A 22,592-nucleotide genomic window follows, 5' to 3' on the forward strand; every position below is an offset into this window, starting at 1 on the left:
TGTTATAATTTCTGTTCTTTTACACTTGCTGAGGAGAGCTTTACTTCCAACTATGTGGTCAATTTTGGAATAGGTGTGGTGTGGTGCTGAGAAGAATGTATATTCTGTTGATTTGGGGTGGAGAGTTCTGTAGATGTCTATTAGGTCCGCTTGGTGCAGAGCTGAGTTCAATTCCTGGATATCCTTGTTAAATTTCTGTCTCATTGATCTGTCTAATGTTGACAGTCGGGTCTTAAAGTCTCCCATTATTATTGTGTGGGAGTCTAAGTCTCTTTGTAGGTCACTAAGGACGTGCTTTATGAATCTGGATGCTCCTGTACTGGGTGCATATATATTTAGGATAGTTAGTTCTTCTTGTTGAATTGATCCCTTTACCATTATGTAATGGCCTTCTTTGTCTCTTTTGATCTTTGTTGGTTTAAAGTCTGTTTTATCAGAGACTAGGATTGCAACCTCTGCCTTTTTTTGTTTTCCATTTGCTTGGTAGATCTTCCTCTATCCCTTTATTTTGAGTCTATGTGTGCCTCTGCACATGAGACAGGTTTCCTGAATACAGCACACTGATGGGCCTTGACTCTTTATCCAATTTGCCAGTCTGTGTCTTTTAATTGGAGCATTTAGCCCATTTACATTTAAGGTTAGTATTGTTATGTTTGAATTTGATCCTGTCATTATGATGTTAGCTGGTTATTCTGTCCGTTAGTTGATGCAGTTTCTTCCTAGCCTTGACGGTCTTTACAATTTGGCATGTTTTTGCAGTGGCTGTTACTGGTTGTTCCTTTCCATGTTTAGTGCTTCCTTCAGGAGCTCTTTTAGGACAGGCCTGGTGGTGACAGCATCTCTCAGCATTTGCTTGTCTGTGAAGTATTTTATTTCTCCTTTGCTTATGAGGCTTAGTTTGGCTGGATATGAAATTCTGGGTTGAAAATTCTTTTCTTTAAGATTGTTGAATATTGGCCCCCTCTCTCTTCTGGCTTTTAGAGTTTCTGCTGAGACATCAGCAGTTAGTCTGATGGGCGTCCCTTTGTGGGTAACCCGACCTTTCTCTCTGGCTGCCCTTAACATTTTTTCCTTCATTTCAACTTTGGTGAATCTGACAATTATGTGTATTGGAGTTGCTCTTCTCAAGGAGTATCTTTGTGGCATTCTCTGTATTTCCTGAATTTGAATGTTGGCCTGCCTTGCTAGATTGGGGAAGTTCTCCTGGATAATATCCTGCAGAGTGTTTTCCAACTTGGTTCCATTCTCCCTGTCACTTTCAGGTACACCAGTCAGACGTAGATTTGGTCTTTTCACATAGTCCCATATTTCTTGGAGGCTTTGTTCGTTTCTTTTTATTCTTTTTTCTCTAAACTTCTCTTTATGCTTCATTTCATTCATTTCATCTTCCATCGCTGATACCCTTTCTTCCAGTTGATTGCATTGGTTACTGAGGCTTGTGCATTCATCACATTCTCGTGCTGTGGTTTTCGGCTCCATCAGGTCCTTTAAGGACTTCTCTGCATTGGTTATTCTAGTTATCCATTTGTCTAATTTTTTTCAAAGTTTTTAACTTCTTTGCCATTGGTTCAAACTTCCTCCTTTAGCTTGGAGTAGTTTGATCTTCTGAAGCCTTCCTCTCTCAACTCGTCAAAGTCATTCTCTGTCCAGCTTTGTTTCGTTGCTGGTGAGGAGCTGTGTTCCTTTGGAGGAGGAGAGGTGCTCTGATTTTTAGAGTTTCTGGTTTTTCTGCTCTGTTTTTTCCCCATCTTTGTGGTTTTATCTACCTTTGGTCTTTGATGATGGTGATGTACAGATGGGTTTTTGGTGTGGATTTCCTTTCTGTTTGTTAGTTTTCTTTCTAACAGTCAGGACCCTCAGCTGCAGGTCTGTTGGAGTTTACTGGAGGTCCACTCCAGACCCTGTTTGCCTGGGTATCAGCAGCGGTGGCTGCAGAACAGCAGATATTGGTGAACTGCAAATGCTGCTGCCTGATCGTTCCTCTGGAAGTTTTGTCTCAGAGGAGTACCCAGCTGTGTGAGGTGTCAGTCCACCACTACCGGGAGGTGCCTCCTAGTTAGGCTACTCGGGGGTCAGGGACCCACTTGAGGAGGCAGTCTGCCCGTTCTCAGATCTCAAGCTGCGTGCTGGGAGAACCAGTACTCTCTTCAAAGCTGTCAGATAGGGACATTTAAGTCTGCAGAGGTTATTGCTGTCTTTTGTTTGTCTGTGCCCTGCCCCCAGAGGTGGAGTCTACAGAGGCAGGCAGGCCTCCTTGAGCTGTGGTGGGCTCTACACAGTTCAAGCTTTCCAGCTGCTTTGGCTCAAGCCTCGGCAATGGCGGGTGCCCCTCCTCCACCCTCGCTGCCGCCTTGCAGTTTGATCTCAGACTGCTGTGCTAGCAATGACCGAGGCTCTGTGGGCGTAGGACCCTCCGAGCCAGGTGCAGGATATAATCTCCTGGTGTGCCCTTTGATAAGCCCATTGGAAAAGTGCAGTATTAGGGTGGAAGTGACACGAGTTTCCAGGTGCCGTCTGTCACCCCTTTCTTTGACTATGAAAGGGAATTCCCTGACCCCTTGTGCTTCCCTGGTGAGGCGATGCCTGGCCCTACTTTGTCTCACACACGGTGCACTGCACCCACTGCCCTGCACCCACTGTCTGGCACTCCCTAGTGAGATGAACCCAGTACCTCAGTTGGAAATGCAGAAATCACCTGTCTTCTGCATCGCTCACGGTGGGAGCTGTAGACTGGAGCTGTTCCTATTTGGCCATCTTGGCTCCCGCCTCTGTTCTGTGTTTTTGTCAGAGTCTTATGAACTGTTCTCAAGGTCAGGGACCATACTCTATATGCCCTTATATTTTTAGTGACGCAGTGGCTGGCATATTGACAAAGTCTCAAGAATTTGTCAAATGGACATTTTTAACTCTCTTCTGATGTATTTTGAACTTATTACAAAGTTTGTTGAAAGAAAGTTTGAACAAAGTTACCTACATTTTTAGCAGAGGAGTTATATTGTGTGGCATTGGGGAAGGGCAAGAAGTGAGAAAGGTAAAAAACATTTGGATCAGTTATACTGTTGTTTAGAGAAAAAAAAGTCAGAACTCAAGCCTCTGAATACACTAAGATATAAGACATGAGAGGAGGATAGTTTCACTTGGAAAAAATGTCATGAAATTCTTTCTAGATGCTCTAGGTATTGAGCATCAGGAGATCTGTCAGAATAGAGAAAACAGCTCCTCCATGTAGCACAGAAGAGTTTCCAAGTACACTTTACCTTAGCTCTGTCTGAGAAACTGAGATGCTAGCAGTGATTCTAAAGGATGGGCAATTAGAAGAATATGATGCTTTGGCCACATCATATTTATGTTAAATGGATTCCACAGCCATAGATGTGTTTTAATCTCCTTTAAGAGAGAATGTTCTTTAAATGAAAATAGGAAAAATAAATATGACAAGGTTAGAAATTAAGCTCTCAAAGAGATAAGATTATCATTTAAAATGAGTTCAGTGTTCATATTCGGAAACATTTAATGCCAAGTTTTGCAGGTGAGGTAACAGAAACACTGTTGGTAAACTGAGAAACCATACAGAACAGAATGGATGCCAAAAAATGGAAGATAGGAAAATATTTTTCCAGTTGTCTCAGGATAGAAAACAGATTCTAGAAACAGACTGGTAGGCTTAATCTTTAGAACAATTCTAGAACTGCTTATTTAAACAGGTTTTGAATTCTGAGAAAAGAAAGATAATGCCCATTGGTCAGTATTGGTTCTTTAATATCAGATTTGGCAAAGCCAATTCAATGTTTTTTTGAAAAATATTTTTTAGTTCAGTTCAACGAACATCTATTGAGCATCCCCTATGTGCTGTAAGCATGGTGCTAGTTACTGGGAATGTAAACAGATATACAGTCTTGTTTTTGAGATATTTTTGTATGACAGGGCCTCCACACCAGTTCCTTCTTTTGCTGTAGCACTTAGGATTTCATTTAGCTATGCTACAGCAAAAGAAGGGAGCCGGGCACCATGGCTCATGCCTGTAATCCTAGCACTTTGGGAGGCCAAAGTGGGTGGATCACGAGGTCAGGAGATCAAGACCATCCTGGCTAACACGGTGAAACCCCGTCTCTACTAAAAATACAAAAAAATTAGCCGGGTGTGGTGGCAGGCTCCTGTAGTCCCAGTTACTTGGGAGGCTGAGGCAGAAGAATGGCGTGAACCTGGGAGGCGGAGCTTGCAGTGAGCCGAGATCACGCCACTGCACTCCAGCCTGGGTGACAGAGCGAGACTCCGTCTCAGAAAAAAAAAAAAAAAAAAGAGGGAACTGCCTTTGAGGCTCAGAAGGAGTCCTGGAGATAATAAGGTGCTATGTCTTTAAAAATGAGTGAGCATTGACCAATGAGAGAGGTGGGAAAAATGTTCCAGGTAGAGTGGCTAGTAGGAACACAGACACATAAGCATGAAGAAAGCCTACCGTTTAGGAAGGGATGCAAGAACTTGTTTATTGGTAGTGTGTAAGGTGAGAACAGAGGAATGTTTGGAATGAATTTAGAGTGGAACACAATCATTTTAGGTAGATGGGACTTGACATTTTAGATTTTATAGAATGTGGAAACCAATTTTAGGCAGTGAAAAGGTGTTTGGTTTTTGTTTTCTGCACATCTGTCCAGTGTCAGTGTGGGCCATGAATTTAGGAGGAATTAGTGCAACCCATTAGAAAGGTATTGCAATTATTCATGTGAGACATGATGATGATTGATGATACTACTAGTAGGCAGTAGTATTAGTGATGGAGTGGAAGAGGTGAATGTAAGAAGTGCCCTGAACAGCACCCAGTGACTAATGTAGCACTTCTGGGATGCCTTGCAAGTTTCTAGTGTTTGTGGGTGGGAGTGGGAGGCACTAATTCAGTTGGGAATAAAGCAGGTGGAACAGAATTGACTGAGGGTAAGAGAAAGAAAGATGATGAGTTTGGTTATAGGTAAGTTGAATTTGAATGGCCTGTGGTGCATTTAAGTAGATATTTTGGAAAAACCCTTTCATGCATGAATCTAGAGTTCAAAATCAAGCCTCACAGTGGTTCATGCCTGTAATTCCAGCACTTTGGGAGGCCGAGGAGAGGGGATCACTTGAGACCAGGAGTTTGAGACCAGCCTGGAAAACATAGCGAGATCCCATCTCTACAAAAAATAAAGAAATAATTAGCTGGGTGTGGTGCATATGCCTGTAGTCCCAGCTTTGTGGGAGGTTGAGGTGGGAGGATCACTTGAGCCCAGGAGATTGTGGCTGCAGTGAGCCATGATTGTACCATTGCACAGCAGTCTGAGGAAAAGAGTGAGACTTTGTCTCAAAAAATAAAAAATCAAGCTAGGGCTGGAGATAAGATTTGGAAGTCTTAAGCATACAGATTGGGGTTAATCCTATATTAGGTGGTATGATCGTCTACTATGGATGAATAAAAAGAGGATCATAGTGGGGAGCATCAACCCTTGGGGAGAAAGACCGAGTGACAGGAGCCCCAAAAAGAGACCAAAAACAAACAGACAGAAAAATAAGCAAACAAGCAAAAACAAACAAGCAAAAAATCGTTGGCAAGAGGGAGAGAGAGGAGTTTGAAACAGGAAAATCAAGAGAGTAAAGAATCTTGAGAAGAATGAGTGGTGACAATGTCAAATGCAGCGAGCACATCCAGAAAGATACATGTAAGCCAACAGTGGACGTCAATGGCAAAAACCCAAAACACATCGTATGAAACTTTAAGCTGAATAAAGTAAATTAACTATAGTGCCCAAATGAAAGGAGACAGAAAACCTACTCAGGAAGACCTGCTTAGATAAACACAGTTTTTATGCCAGTATCTTACTATTTTGACTATTGTTGCTTTGTAAATATTTTGAAATCAGGAAATGTGATGCTTCCAGCTCTGCTCTTCTTTCTCAGAACTGTTTTGGCTTTTAAAACCAATAAATACCTTCAGTACAGTTGCAAAATACAAATCAACATACAAAAATCACTAGCATTTCTTTATACTAATAACAAACTATCTGAAAAGAAAATTAGGAAAACAACCCCATTTACATTCAAATACTATCAGAATAAAACACGTAGGCATAAACTTAACTAAGGCAGGGAAAGACTTGTTCACTGCACTGAAAACTACAAAACGTTGATAAAAAAATTAAAGAAGACATACAAATGGAAAGACATCCTGTGTTCATTAAAACATCCATTCTACTGAAGGCAATCTACAGATTCAAATACCACATAAACTGAGTAACTTATAAACAACAGAATTTTATCACAGTTCTGGAGACTTGGAAGTCTAAGATCAAAGCATCGGCAGATTCAGCATCTGGTAATGGTCTACCTTCTAGTTCATAGATGTTGCCTTCTTGCTATACACTTACATGACAAAAGAGGTGAGGGGTCTCTTTTAGGTCTCTTACATAAGGGAACTAGTAGTGTTCATGAGGGCTCTGCCCTCATGACCTAATCACCTTCCAAAGTCCCCACCTCCTAATGCTATCACCTTGGAGGTTAGAATTTCAGCATATAAATTTGGGGGAGACACAGACATTCAGTCCACTGCAGTGGCCCTCAGCATCTAGAGTATAGTGGGTTGCATCAGTGGTCTGAGGCAGGTAGACAGAAGCCAGTGACTTGGGAAGGCCCCAGTAAAAATCAGAACATTTATGTGTGGTCACATCCTTTTCTTCCCTGCCCAGGTACAAGCTGTAATATCAGCTTGGAGCTGTTTTCTTTTCCCCGTCCACTCACTTTGCACTGAGCTGAAGGTTGCAGCTGTGGCATATGCTAGCTTGCTATTATGAACTCTAGTTTTGTTCTCAGTAATAGCTTCTGGACATCTATAGTATGTGAGATTGTTAGTGCTCAGTGACAGGTGACACAGAAGCCAGTGTTCTGTGCATGCCCCAGAAAAGTCAAGGCATTAGATATATGGTGCTTCTCTTCTCCTCCTTCCTCAAAGAAAAGCTTGGAGCTCCCAGTTTTATGGCACTGTGCTAGGGGCTTTGGACAAGAGGGTGTCTTGAACTCTCCTACAAGTTTTTATGTATAAGCATAATGATGTTTTGCTCAATGGTTGACCATATATATAAAATGGTTGTCCCATATGATCATAATACTGTATTTTTATTATACCTTTTCTATTTTAGATACACAAATACTTACCATTGTGTCCCAGTTGCCTACAGTATTCAGTACAGTAACATGCTGTACAGATGTGTAGCCTAGGAGTAATAGGTTATACCATATAGCCTATGTGCATAGTAGGCTATACCATCCAGGTTTGTGTAAGTATACTCTATGATATTTGTACAACATTGAAATTTCCTTAAGAGATCCATTTCTCAGAACATATTGCTCTCATTAAGTGACACATGACTGTAGCTGGTTTTGTACTCAGCCTGGATATGGGAGCCTTACAGCTGGTTTTTGGATTTCTGATAAAGAGAATGTTAGTATTTTGCTCTTGAGTCAGTATGTCTGTAGAGGGAAGAAAAGTGTAGGAGGGTCTTCTGCCATCTTGTTCAGAAAGCTGATTTTTACAAAAGAATTTTGGATCAGAATAAGAAAGGGCATTCTGTTAATTAAAGTTATTTAACCATAAATTTGGCTTTATTTTAAGTAGCGAACTCTGGGTCAATAGGATTTTTCAGAACAAAGAAAAATAACTAGCTGTCAGAGAGGCTAAGGGACACGATATTAGAGAAAGAGCACTGAACCCAGAATCCAGAAATAATAGGCTCCTCAGATTGTTCTTGCCTTGACTCAATATGGAAACTTGGGAAAGTCACTTTAACTCTCTGGGCCTTGCTTTCCTCATTTGTAAAATGAAGAGGTTGAACTAGATGACCTTTGAGGTTCCTTCTGGTCTTAATGATTCTGTGATGCAGAAGACATTTCTGCATTGGGATGTTGTCCTTATAATTTATTGAGGTGGATATTAGAGGATTATGGTAGAAGGTGTGGAGGTAGAAACAGATCTGACTTGAATCATGTCAGACCTACCAGTGGAGATTCAGCCACTTGGCAAGGCATGGTGTCCAAAGAATGTAGTAATTTAAGTGTCACCTCTGGCAAAGAAACACTAGGCTAGAACAAAAGAATGGGGAAATCCAGAGTAGGAAAAATAGAGGATGAGGGAAAGGGTCTATTCTTGGGCAGCAGGGCTAGATTCAGGGGTACATACATTCTAGCCTCCAGGGAAATATCAAGTCCTAAGAGTGGAGACCAGGGTCTTGTTGATACTAGTGCAGGATGTGGAAAAAGAATTCCTGGCATAAGACCAGCTCTCCACACATGAAATGTAGGATGGAAGACTTTGGCCCTGGACTGTGGGCTCAGAAGCACCTCATCTGAAGACAGAAATATAACTTAGGGAGCTACCTAAAAATCTAGTGGTTGGTCTTCACATTTTCTGAGTCATGCTGGCATCCAGCATGAGCTGGAGAATTGTCTGTGCCCTGGAGCAGAGGCATAGGAATTTTTAAAGAAGCCCTTAAATCTTTCCAACTGGTTGTAGTGGTCTTATTAAATCTGACAGTGGCTAGCATAAAAAGGAACAAAATAATGGCATTTGTAGCAACCTGGATGGAATTGGAGACCATTATTCTAAGTGAAGTAACTCAGGAATGGAAAACTAAACATCATTTTGTTCTCACTTATAAGTGGGAGCTAAACCATGAGGACTTTGAGGATACAATGGGCTTTGGGGACTCAGGAAAAAGGCTGGGAGGTAGGTGAGGGATAAAAGACTACACATTAGGTAGAATGTACACTGTTCGGGCAACAGGTGCACCAAAATCTCAAAAATCACCTCTAAAGAACTTATTTATGTAACCAAACACCACCTCTTCCCCAAAACCCTGTTGAAATAAAAAAAAAGAAATGACAAATGCATTAATTTAGACCTTAACCTTGTGTGTTTTCTATATAAAAAATAAAAAAGTTGTTTTGAACTCTGCAGTTGCCATTTAAACTATAATATGCTGTCAGCATAATGTGTCTAACAGTAAAATAATCCTAGGTCTACTTCTTCCAAGGTTACCTTCAAATATAAAAGTTGTGAAACTTCATAAAAAGATCTTATAATGGCTAGGAGAATGTAATCCATTTTCTTTAAGATTCAGCATAAAACCTAAAATAAATGTAACATAACTAACAAATATGGCTGTATGTGATTAAATATCTTGTTTACTAAATGCAGAAGAACTTAAGATATCATGGAGGCTGAAAAGACCATGCACAGCCAACATCTCTGCCTGAGAACTTTTTATCAGTGCTATCATTTCTATTGCAAGCAAAGGTGATCACTAGTCACTTCATTCTGGGAATTCTATTGCAAGCAAGGGTGATCACTAGTCACTTCATTCTGGGAATGCTCTTTTCTCCTTTCTGTTTCTAAAGTCTTTTTTTTTTTTTTTGAGATGTTGGGTAATGGCCTCTAAAATATTTCCTTTCGTTAACTTTAAACTAAAAAATAAGATCCAAAATTAAAATTGTGATACTTTTAAAGCTTACAGCACTTGTTTTATAATATGACTAGTCCTAGAAAGCATAATGATACTATTTCTTCTGAACAGTTTCCTGGGTTTTTACAGCATAGCAATATATGTCTTTCACATTTTAAAAACTTTTATGTGTTGAAGTTTATCTTGGTCCATAACCACATTTTCAAAAAGTTGAATATGCTGATTTCACCAAAATGACACTTTGTTTATGCACAATTTTTCCTTACAATGTTTTCTTAAATCTGTCAACATTCTGTTAGATGCCCATTTAATGACAAAGATACTAAACTAGCTGGTAATATTTATAGGGAAATTTTACGCAAGTTTTCCAAATCCTACTGCCTCAGGACAAAATATATAACCCTCTGTGAAACTGGACATTTCTTTTTGTGGCAGGTTACTAGAGTTTTCAAATCACGTACTAAAAATTGAAAGAAAGTCTTTACTAGTTGAGTGGAGATAGTATAAAGTGCTTATATATAGAACAGACACATTTTTCAGATTAACAAGTGTTCTCAATTTTATCTTGCCCTTGATACAGGGCCAGTGGAAGTTAGGTTCTAAAGCCAGGTGAATAAATGTAAAGTTGCCATTCATTCACTCAGCAAACATTTATTAGGCAGATACTGTGGCCTCCACTCTCATGGAGCTGATGTTTTTATAATGGCTGTCTTGGCAGTGTGGGCCAGGGAGTCTGTCGTCCCTGGCCTGGGGTAATCTTAGTCTGTGGTTGCTCCTATACTTTTTCTTTTCTTTGTCTTACTCCATGATAGTTGTCCTTATAAAAGTATTTCTTCAGGTGATCCATTTGACAGGGGAATATTCAATCTCTGCTTAAGGAAGCAAACATTTCCTGGAGTCCAGCAAAATAGAATAAAATTCCTCAGCTCCATCTGGAAAAAAAAAAGCTTGCCCTTGAGCAACTTGGGTATATCTTTAGGTTGCTAGATATTGTGTCATCATTTGGCCTAAATGAAAACATGCTTTCGTTACAAGATGATGTATTTGACTCTCCTAAAAAGGAAGCGTTATTGGTATCTAACATGTGCCTAAACTAGTAAACTATATGTAAAATCCTAACCCTGGGAAATGAATGTGTGCTTTTCCCAATATTTTCTCAAATAGTCAATTTTGAAGGACACATGTTTTATTTCTGACTGAAATGACGACTAAACTACTGCTGGAGACACACCACACACAGGAATTTGACAGTTGGCTAATGCTTAGAAACTCAAATTAACAGAATTATCATTTCATGTCATTATTCTAAAAAAGATACAATTACGTGGGAAGTGCACTAATAATCCTTGTGGTTGTTTCCTCAAGGCCAAAATAAAATGATACCATTCAAAGGGATCATTAGAGTCACGAGTGGCAAAATGTGAATATCTGTAGGGTAGGGACTAAAGCAGAAGTATCTCCCAAAAAAGTCATACACTACAGCTGCCAAATGAGTGCCCCATGGGGGACATGAAGATGGGAGGAAGTCACACCTCAGAATTTTACAAACCAATACCTGCTCTGAAATATCATTAACTCTGACAGGAGATTCTGTCAGAGTTAAATATCATTAACTCTGGAGATTGAGCTGTTTTAGGGCACTCAGTAGAGTCAAGCTTGGGCTTAAAGGAATGTGACCAAATGTAACTTCAGTAGAGTCAGGCTAGGTTAGCATGGTTACATCTGCAGCACGGCCAACTGTTTTGTCCTGTATTTAAAGGAAAATGGCGTTAGCTGAAGTTAGCTCTGCATGAAACCTAGAGAAGAGCAAGCAGCCAAAAGAAGGAAAAATGGGTTGCCTGTTTCTAGCTATCTTAAGACAAAAGGTATTCTGACCTTGGATGCTGAGTCTTCAGGACCGTCAGCAGTTATTTTGCCCAGGATGGAGATGGCTGTTATTGGCTTGATGGGATTTCTCAGATCCCATTATCATCAGTTTCCTGCTTATGAAGTGGTTGCCCAGTAGAGCCTCCTTTAAGGAGAGAATCTATTAACCAGAGGACTCTGATTTTCAGTTTTCTTTGACTTTGATTTTCACTGTAATTTATAATTTGTCATTTTGGCACATATATCATGTCTCTTGTGGGTCTGCATCCTGTCTCTGTGCCCACAGACAAAATTGAGCTTCTAGACCTCTGACTCTGACAGGCCATGGACTGCAGTGATGAGCCAAGGAACTGCTTCTACATGGCTGGAAGACATCTAGGTGGTTTTAGAAATCTAAAAAGAGTGTTGCATCACTTGGCTTTGTAAAGAGATTGTGTAATGTACATCATCTTATGAATATCTAACCTTAAAATGATTTTGATACATTTTCTCAGATTTCTGGGATAAAAACCAGTGGCAATCAACTGTTATTGTTTGTCTCATTTCTTTTCTCCCAGTTGTCTCTGATTGTGATGACCTCACGTGTGAAATGCCAAATGCGGTCTGCTCTTTAGACATAGTTGATCAATTTAATACATTCTGTAGCCTCAGTAGAATGACATGTTTCTGAGATGAGGAGTGCCAGATAAAGGAACAACTTAATGTAAATATGTTGATTTGGAAATAATTTGTGTATTATCTATATGAGAAAGAAAAAAAAAAACCTTTTTATCTGAGAAATGCAAGTCCCTTTAAATTATCCAGCCCAGAGAGGCATTTAAAATGTAACACCTGTCACATCCCACTCCCTCTTGACCTAAATAATATACTTGTTGAAGTGACTTGCCGTGGGGACTCTAGACTAACTCATGCTGAGCAGCCATAAAATGTCATACCCCCTGTAATTCAACAGTGTATAGCCAACCACTAACCAATGTTATTTCTGTAAACCAATGCGAATTCCTGACAAACCACTTTTTGTAATTGCCTTCTGATACAGTTTGGATATTGTTCCTTCCAAATCTCTTATTGAAATGTGATCCCCAGTGTTGGAGGTGAGGCCAGGTGGAAAGTGTTTGGGTCAGGGGGTTGGATCTCTCATGAACATCTTGGTGCCATCCTCAAAGTAATGAGTGAGTTCTTGCTGTATGAGTACCCACATGATCTGATTGTTTAAAGAGCCTGGCACTTCCTCCCCTCTCTGTTGCTTCTCTCTTGCCATGTGATCTGCACATGGCAGCTCCCCTTCCCCTTCTGCCAGGAGTGGACCTTCTTGAGGCCCTCACCAGAAGCAGATGCTGGCACCATGTTTCCTGTACAGCCCACAGAACCATGGCCCAAATAAATCTTTTTTCTTTATAAATTACCTAGCCTCAGGACTCTTTTATAGCAACACAAAAGGACTAAGACACTCCATCTCCTGATTTGTTCCTTTTTCTCTAAAAACTTAAACCTCTTCTTCACTCTCTGGAGCACTCTCCACGGCAACCTGGACGTTGTCCCAGGCTGCAGTCCTCAACCTTGGCTCAGATAAACTCTATATTAATTTTGCCTCAGCTTCTTCCTTTTAGGTGAACATATTCAGGATACTAATAAAATACTTAAAAGTTATATTTTTTTCATTAATTATTAATATCTTAAGTGATAAAAATAAGGGCAGATCTCAAATCTCAGGGGTGCTGAGAATTCAAGAGCACAATCAAAACACTTAGGAAGCTCCTGAAAGGTAACTAGAAGCCAAAACTTGGGAACTTGCCTACTTATTAAATTAAATAATATTTTAGTGTGACTTCATGAACAAATCACACAGATGACCATGTATGTGGATTCTAGCATTACATTTTAAGCTTAGCAATGTGCTTGATCCTCAATAAATGTTACAGAATCTGAATGCAAGTTCCCACAATCCAGTAATTATAAATAATGACTTGCTCAGATAAGTATGTAGCAATTCAGATTGTTGATTGTTTGCACTGAACTATGAATCTTCCATCATTATTTCTGTGCATAATTTTTTTCCTCCATTAAAAAGGCTTAATTCATTCAAGGATAATCTAATTAAAGATCAAATTGGGTAGGATAGAAGGCAAGGGTAGACTTTGTAGTCCTGTACTAAGCAAGTGGCATGTCACTGTGAATGTCTCTTGAATGAATTATCTACCTGTTAAGAGTCTACTAAGACCATTTCAAACAACACTGTAAATTAACAATTGGGTCGTGTACTGGATTTTGTGTAATTTTCTTCCTTTCTTTGTATTTTTCCTTCCTTTTTATATTTAATATTGGAAATTTTCTCAAGTTCTCTTATGAACATTAGAGGATTTAAAACTACCAAATTTTAAGTAAAAATTAAGTAGGAATATGGCAGGGCTCAAGGGTATACTATTTCTTCAAGAAATAGATATTAAGACTTTTACTTGTTTTTACGTACTCCTGTATAAATAACTACTCTTACAGTTAAGTACAATTTAGCTCATCTTACTAACTTTATTGTTCACCTGATGGCTTTGTTATTCATACAATGCTGTGGCACTAACAAAATTCAAGTGCTTTGGTTTCATTTTTGGAATTTAATTAGTTTTATTCTATTGTTTCAGTGGCCACTATGATTCGCAGATGTAATTTTATTATTTGAAATATAAACAACAGAGTCAAAGAGGGAGAAAAATGTAGCCAAAGTGGTTTGCCAGGATATGCACTGGATTAATTAAGAAAGTGGTGATTATAAAGAAAGCCATTTACATTCTTTATTCTCTTCCTCCCTCTGACTTTCATGTGCAGCCAATAAAGACACTATCAATTCAATTTCCTACCACTTAACTCCAAATACTGAGAGGCAAACAATTTACTACTTTATAAGTGAGCAAAAAGTCTCCTTTTATTATCTTATAATCTTTATTTACTTACTACTTCATAAACAAAGTGGTAATTTAATGCCATTTCTATTTTTCTGAAAAGTCAAGCGTACTCAGATGTTTTCTTGGGTAGGTTACTTATATTGGCTCATGGTTCTTTTTTCCCTTGTGGCCATTGTTCATTTCTACACAGACATTTGCTCAGCCTATGAGATGACTGGCAAAATGTGCCAGCCCCTTTTATTTCAGTTTTTTGTTCACTTATTAAGTAGCATGCTGTTTGCATCTCTTTCTTCAAAATTTTTACTGATGAACAATTGGATTCTTTGTTCAGTTGTTTGCATACAGTCAGCAGGTCTCCACATAAAATGAGACAATGCTACAGAGCCCACAGTATTTAAACAGGATCAAGGTGCATTACAAAATCCTGTTGTTCACCTGTGTGGAGACAGCCAACATCAAAGGGCTGGCATCTGCTCCAAATTATCTACTTTTTGGCTATGTGCATATGAAAACATGTTCTTCAAGGGGTTTGCTTGCTATATGGTACCTGTGAGATTACTATATTATGGAATATAGTAACTTTTTTTTTTTGCAAACACTTGAAGAAAGTTGCAACCCTTTTAAATTAACAATGGGGTTAAACTTTGGTGACTGGTGATTTCCTGTGGGTTTTGAACATGAAGGTAGCTTTTCGTTATCGGAAACACTAGATGGCCACCAGTATCACTGCAATTAGTAACTTTAAAAGGAAGAAAATATTTATCTATGGAAGATTTGGTTATTTCTTAGGGGTAAATGCATCCTAGAACCATATCACTGAAGGATCGTAGTAGAGTACGAAAGAGTTACGGACTCAGAGGCAGAAATCTGGGCTTTAACTGACTGGGCAAACTGGACAAACCACTTAGTACATTTAGCTTCAACAATGAGGAGGCTGAACCACATGATCTCTAGGTCCCGTTTTATTTCTAAGATTTCATGCTTCTATGAATCTAGAAGGATTTTTTTAATGTATTTCTTGTCCTTAGCAAGACTTACATACAAACAACTTAGGTAATACTATATTGCATATTCTCTTCTTAAAAGTATTCCAAAAAATATCTCTCTGCAGTATATTTTGATAGCTAGAACTTTACCAGAAAAATTTTCTTAAGTTTGAACCTGAGTTGCAATGGCTGAAAGTTATTATTAATATCCTTTATTTAGTCTCTAGGAAAACTCCAGAATAGTGTTCTCCCCTTGATTATATAATGGTTGTATTCTTCACTGCTGTATCCTCTATGCTTAGCAGAGTTCCTGACACATGGTAGGGGCTCAACAAATGCTTTTGGAACTAATACATTAATAAATGAGTAGTTCTTCATAAATGTAAAGCATGAGGCTAATTCGCAATCCCATTGAATAAAAGAATTGGCCTATGTCATTCCTGCACAGTCTTGAATCACATTCTGGATATCTCCTCATTTATGACTTTGCTCAAGCTGTTTCCTCTAGCTGAAATGCTACTGTCCTTCCTTTCTCTATCCTCAAGTTCCACCTACCCATCCAGACACAGCACAAATGGTACTTTTTAATAGTACTTTTTTTCTTGAGCTCCTCCAGCTAGAAGGAATCTCTGCCTTTTCTTGATTCCCTTTGTCCTTCATCTGAGCCCTTCTTGCCTTAATCACTTTTTACCTTGCTCTGTAGTTGGTTCACAGTGTTACTAGAAGAGGAATTGAAGATTTAGGAAAAGGGCATGCAGTCAGAAGGGGGAACTCAATGATTAAGAGTTAGGTTGAGAATCCTTGACTTACACTCAAATGTTCAATACTCTTGTAGGATTATGAGTGTAGCAGAGAAGGCTGTATTTGCTTAAAGACAAGAAGAGATCATCTTTTCATTTCATTTCCACACCAGTCACTAAATTTTCTAATTATAAATTGGTTTCTCATATAGACGTTTCCTCCAGAAACAATACTGATGGTATTAGTTTCCTTTTGTTGCTGTAATAAATTACCACAAATTTAGTGGCTTAAAACAACATAAATTTATTCTATTACAGTTCTACAAGTCAGAAGTCTAACTAAAATAAAGGGTGTTGCCAGGGCTGTGTTCTAACTGGAGGCTTCAGGAGGAAATCCATCTCCTTGCCTTTTCTAGCTTCTAGAGGCTGCCTGCATTCCTCGGCTTGTGGCCCTTTCCTCCAGCTTCAAAGTGCATCACTCCAACCTCTGGTTTCAGTCATCAGCTCCCCTTTTTCTCTGTGATCCTCTTGCATCTCTCTTATAGGGACCCTGCTGATTATTCTGGGCCCACTTAGGTAACTCAGGATAATCGCACCATCTCAACAGCCTTAACTTAATCAGACCTGAAAAGTCCGTTTTGCCAGGTAAAGTAACACATTCACAATTTTGGTGGTTAGAATGTGGATATCTTTGGGGTCCATTATTCAGCCTACGTTAATGACCAAAGGACTTGAATGTCTGCTTTTTTGACAGCCATTTGCTTGTTATTATACATACAAACACTAATATTTTGGTTAAGAAGCTCTCTCATTCTTTTGTAAGGTGGTCCCCAGAGTCACCTAAGTTCTGAGCATACCAACAAAGTCATATAATGGCACCTGAATCCCATTAAATTGCTTGTTTAGATCTAATATCTGTTGGGTGCTTTATGCCTGTCTCTAGCTTTTGTAGTTTTCAGGTAAGCTCTGGTGTTTGAGCCTATTCTAATTGTTAGGTAAAGAGCTTGCAGAAAACATACATCTTATTGAGGAAGAAGAGATAGAATAATTGAAGGTCAGACAACTTCATTCTTCATGTTTGCTTAAAAATTTCAGGATAGTTTTAAAAGAAATTTCCTTCTAATTATCTGGGTAAAATTATATAATGCACTTGCTTATCAAAATGTAACTCAGTATGTGCTCAAAAAATGTTAGAGCATGTCCAGGGTATAGACATATCACTCCAGTTATATGTCTTCTGGCACTTATGTTGGAAAGAATAGCATGAGTCAAACAGGGGTAGGCCTTGGAAAAATAAAAGACAAAATAGATAGCTTAAAACACAAGACCATTCAAGTTCTTGCTTCACTAATTAACTCTCTTTTTTACCTGGCTTGTTTAGAGCAAAACTTTGACATATATTTTTCTAAGTTCATGACAAAATTTTAATGGAAAAACTCAGCCTACAGGATGCATCATTTTTGTGTATGGGTGGTGTTTATTAACTAATGCCTTTTTCTTAGAATGACTTAAGAATCATAGAATTATGGAGGGAAAGGGTTCCTAGAGACAACCCAATCAATCCCCTTATTTCATGATTGGGAAACAGAACCACAGATAGCTTGACCTAGCCAAGGTTACCCAGAGAGAGTGTGTCTCAGGCTTAGAATCCAAGTCTCCAGACCCCCAGCACAAGCTTTGCTGACTCTGTTGTTCCACTTTTGATTCTCTTCCTTTTCTCTCCCATTTCTTTCGTTGTGTACCTAGACCTATTACTAGCTCCAGTAGAGAAGAATAACGAAGACTGTTCTGACGCCAATCTTTCTGGCTATAAGAAAAGGTGTGGTAGTGAAGGGAAAAGGAATTTGAAGCTATGTGTTTACAAATTTCAACTTTTCATATTAATTCTTCATTATCATGGAAAAGTAAGCATTGATTATAAAAAGAAGGATATACTGTGAAGTGGACTATGTAGAAAATGTAAAAAAAAAGTCTCCAGTTCCATAACTTTCCCTTTCTCCCTTCTCACTATGCCTGGTTAACACCTTCTTGGTCTGTAGCACTCGGTGTGGGTAAATCTTTCCTAACCTCTTGGTAAGAGATAGTTGCTTCAATATCCTAATCATAGCCCTGTAATTTAAAAAAATTCTAATATTTCAAGCAGGCTTCAAAAACCACATAATGCCATGTCATCATTTTTTGTCTTTCAGAGTGTCCTCATTTCTCAATTTGCTCTCCATATTAATCAACTAGACTTGACCACGTAGGGATTTTTCAGATGTCTCAACCAGACAAATTTACTCAGATTCTACTTCTCTTCTGTTGGGAAAACAGCAGATACTTTTTATAAGATAACATGAGTAGTGTTTCTCTTTCCAAAACAACTTCTTTCGAATGAAACTGGAAAATCAAGGCTAATTTTCCTATTGGACACTTCCTCCTATCTCTTTGGTTTAACAGAAAATATATACAATTATACATTTCCATAAAGGAATATATTGAAAATTTACTCAAATTATTTTAAGAAAAACAATCTTTGTTTTAATTCCAATGAAGAAATTTTTGAAAAGAAAAGTACACGATGAAGAAAGCATGGATCTCAGGGCCTGTCCTTATTCTTAGCTCTTGATACTTGTAAAGATGTGTTTTGGAACTGAAATTAGTCCTAGAAAATTCTTTTTTATTTTTAATGGAGCAAAAGTAGTCTACTGAAAATTTCAGAGATCTGGTCCACAGGGTGAAATATTCCCAAGTAAAGCCATGTAGGAGATTAAACAACAAACAAACAGAAGACCGCCTTTAATCTCACTCATATTTTCTCTTGTTCTATGGTTGTTATGAAGACATAATTTTAAACAGAACATGATAGTATACGATAAATTTACCATATCTACCTGGAGAGTATAAACTGTTCAGACTTTACAAATCTGTGTTTATCTCTTGGCACAGCTCTCAGTTTAATGTAAGCTTTGTGGTGCATCCATAAAGCAGTCACAATAATTGTGGGTCCTTAATAACAGCTCAGTCTAACCCTTCTTAGGTCTGAGCTTAGCAACTCGCAGCCACTCAAATCCTGACAGAAGCATGGTTGAGAGATGAAGCAGTCACACTAATTTGAGAGTAGTAATAAAACAGTCTGATCCTGGCCCTGTCTTTATTACCATTTTCTGTTAAAAGTGCTCCTTATAGAAGGGCAGGTGAAACCTAGGAAAATCATACTGGGCTTGATACTTTGTGTCGTGTCTGGGAGGGGAGTTGGTGTTTAGGAATAAGGCGCCCCTCTCTTTTCTGGCTAAATTTCAGCTGGGATCCCCAGGGACTGGAGGCAAACGCCCTGCTAGGTAACCATAAAAAGAGGTCCAGATGCTGACACACTGGGCTCCATCTTATCCTTGTGCCGCTTGACAACTCACACACTAACTGTGAGGGATGATCCTTGTGCTGCTAAGATGAAGGTCCTCTTGGGGGTAGTCCTGGTTGGGTAATTAGATACTTGACTTAGGTCCTCTCCCTGGCTTCCTTCTAAGTCTTAAGTCACCTCCTTGGGCTGTGCTTTTTCTTGTGTCAAGTAAAGTCGTACCCAAATATTTAATCTACTCGCATGGCTGTTTTGTCATTGGTGTTGGTGATGTCTATGTATTTGAAGAGCTACTCACAGTTTTTGGAGATAAAAGAACATCAAATATTCTTTTAAAAGATAATTTAAGCTACATTTGCCTTTCAACTGTTGGAGGAAATTATGAGAAGGAAGCTATTGCCAAAGGTTGGGAAGCAACAAATGGACTTACCATCATAACGATCAGCCAGAATAGTCACCTTAGTGGTGGGGAATCTGGCTCCCAGCTGTCCTCCCACTGGCAGCCTAAGTGAAACGCTGAAGGATTCCTCCTCTTCATAAAGGGAGTCATCAATGATCAGGACCCGGCAGGTCTTCTGTGTCTCGTTCTTGTCAAAGTGGAGGATGCTGGTGTGGTCTTCTGGACGTGAGATGTAATCAGAGAATAACACTGTGGAAGAAATTGTGCCTGTGGCAGAACCTACAGAAATATGAGAAGGAACAGGGAGGTTAAGAAGAAATGGAATTCCAAACAAGAAGCCTGTCTGTTTTCTTTAACGTATTTTTAGATAATAGCTATCTGAATGATACAACACACTTACCTCTTATGCTCACAAATATTAATACTGTAAGAAGAAGGCTTTTGGAATAGACTCTGGTATTTTGACATGATCTAGATTTAGTGATTTTTAAATAGAGTATATTGAATAAGTTTTGTTTATATTAGGGGCTAAATAAACAAGATCACAGGATGCTAGGGCTGGCTTAGCTCAATTATTTCATATTACAGATGAGAAAACTGAGGTGTAGTAAAATTAGGACTAGAGAATCCACAGCATGAAAATAGTATCGAGTTTTTTCCTGCTACTGCTCTACCCACAGTGGCATAGCTGTGAGCAGCATCTATGTAATCTGATCATCACACACCCCAACTAGAGTTCTTTGTATGACACCATAATATAGCCAGAAAATTATATCTTATTTTACAAGGAGTGCAGGATTGATTAGAGGATTTCAGTTTAGATTCAGTGTGTTTTAAATGTTATTTTAATAGTTTACTTACATTAAGATTTACCAATGTAAATGCACAGTTTGAAGAGTTTTGACAAATGCATATAATCATGTGACCACCACCACAATCATAAAACGTTTTTATCCATCCACAAAACTTGACTTGTGTTTCTTGCAATCCATCTCCTTCCCTGTCTCCCAGGCCTTGGAAATCACAAATCTGCTTTGCATCATTATAGATTTATTTGCCTTTATGAGAAATTTCATACAAATGAAGCATATGTTTTGATTCTTTCATTTAGCACAATGCTTTTGAGATTCATCCATGTACCATGATATGTTTTCCCTTTTATTGCTGACTATTGTTTCCCATTGTGTGGCTATACCACAGTTTGTTTATCTATTTACTGGTTGATAATTTGGGTTATTTCTAGTTCTTGGCAATTGTGAGTAATGCTTCTATGAATATTCAAGTACGAGTCTTTGAGTGGGTATGTATAGGTTGGTGCAAAAGCAATTGCGGTTTTCCCATTACTTTTAATAGCAATAACCACAATTACTTTTGCACCAACCCAATAATTTTTTTTCTAGAATAAATACTTAAGAGTAGGATTGCGAGGTTCTGATGCATTTTTGCAGTTTTAAAACAGCAACACATAGGTTTAGGGCTAAAAGACTGAACAGTATTCATTGTAATTTAAATGATTTAGGCAGACCAGATTTAGGCAGAACAAAGACTATGAAATAATAACCTATTATACCAGATAAGAAGTTTTTGAAAAGTATAAATATTTCCCACCATACCTCACTTTAATAAGAAGCAATGAGGAGATGACAGTGAGATTCTGGACTGGATGCTCCAGTCTTGTAAGAGTCTTTCTTGCTTACAGCTATGGTACATGCACATATGCAAGATGACACCAATGCCCACTGTCATCTAAACATCCGTACAAGTTGGTGTCCATCACTGCATGTTGCTTGTATAGATCTAAGTTGCTAAAAAATGATAGTGGGCTCCAACTGACTTCAGATGTTTTGCTCGGAAGGGCACTGACTCACAAAGTGTTTCAGAATGGTTTTTTTGAAAGAACAAAAATTTTAGAATTATTCGGAAATAACAAATTGACTGTTTCGTTATTCTGGAATCATAAAAATTGTTAGACCTGGAGAGTTGATGAGAATAAAATGTGTTTGCTAGGGCAGAGGGCAGAAACTGATCAAAATGGACAGGCACAAGGGGAACTATCACTTGGTGGGGAAGCTAGCTGAGTTTCAGTGGCGGTCTATGCTTTGAAACCTTATTATCTCATGAGATTCCTTCTCTGGGGAAACCTATGCATGAAAAAGGTCTCCACGCTCAAGTCAACCAGGATAGGCTGGCTCTTGGGATGTGAGACATAGTGCTATCACTGAATGCCTAAGACAGGCACTCTCCAGTTAAATGGGGAAAGAGATAAGTGGCTAGCAATATAGAAAGGCTCTCAAGATGAGATGAAACACTGTCAGGGAGACTTTCTGTGTTCCTGGCACACAGACAAAGGAAAAAAGGTCTTAAGCTCTTGCAACAATCTGATTAAATAGCATACAACTTTTGGAATGTCTTTTTAAAGAGCCAGATGTTTAAACAGAACTATACCTTTGGAGAACACAGTTCTCAATTTTGCCTAGCCATCAAGTGTGCATTATGTTGGTATGACAGGCTATATGACAAAGAACCTTGTCAGAAACTGCATGTTAACTCCTCAGGATGAATGCCAAAAGCAGATACTGTAGACACTAGGCTCACATAGTAACTAACACTATCTTCACTAAATATAACTATCTGTATTAAACCTCTTTCTCAATATATGTCACCTAATGAATATTCAAATAATGATTTATTTGTAGTTCATGAAACAAAAGCAATTGAGATTTTTTCTTTTTCTGTTTAATTTTTTTTTATATTTGACCAATCCACTGGTTGACATAGATATGACATTCAAGTAGGTTGATTTCTGGGTTAAATGAAAGACTGAAATATAATACTTCTTGAAAATCATTTGGCGATTGAACTCTTCTAAAGCAGAAATCAAGACAATATG

At 38.6% G+C, this 22,592-nt stretch overlaps 1 protein-coding gene across 1 annotated transcript in view; it reads right to left on the reverse strand.

The window, feature by feature from the left end:
• FREM3 (FRAS1 related extracellular matrix 3) overlaps positions 1-22,592 on the reverse strand; it is a 124,375-nt gene that overhangs the window by 18,724 nt on the left and 83,059 nt on the right. Inside the window, exon 6 of the mRNA XM_024356309.3 lies at positions 19,733-19,981. Within this exon, the coding sequence (XP_024212077.2) occupies positions 19,733-19,981 (249 nt within the window). The remainder of the gene's footprint in view (positions 1-19,732; positions 19,982-22,592) is intronic.

This window comes from Pan troglodytes, chromosome 3 (assembly GCF_028858775.2).
Source record: "Pan troglodytes isolate AG18354 chromosome 3, NHGRI_mPanTro3-v2.0_pri, whole genome shotgun sequence".
Taxonomy (NCBI): Eukaryota; Metazoa; Chordata; class Mammalia; order Primates; family Hominidae; genus Pan; species Pan troglodytes.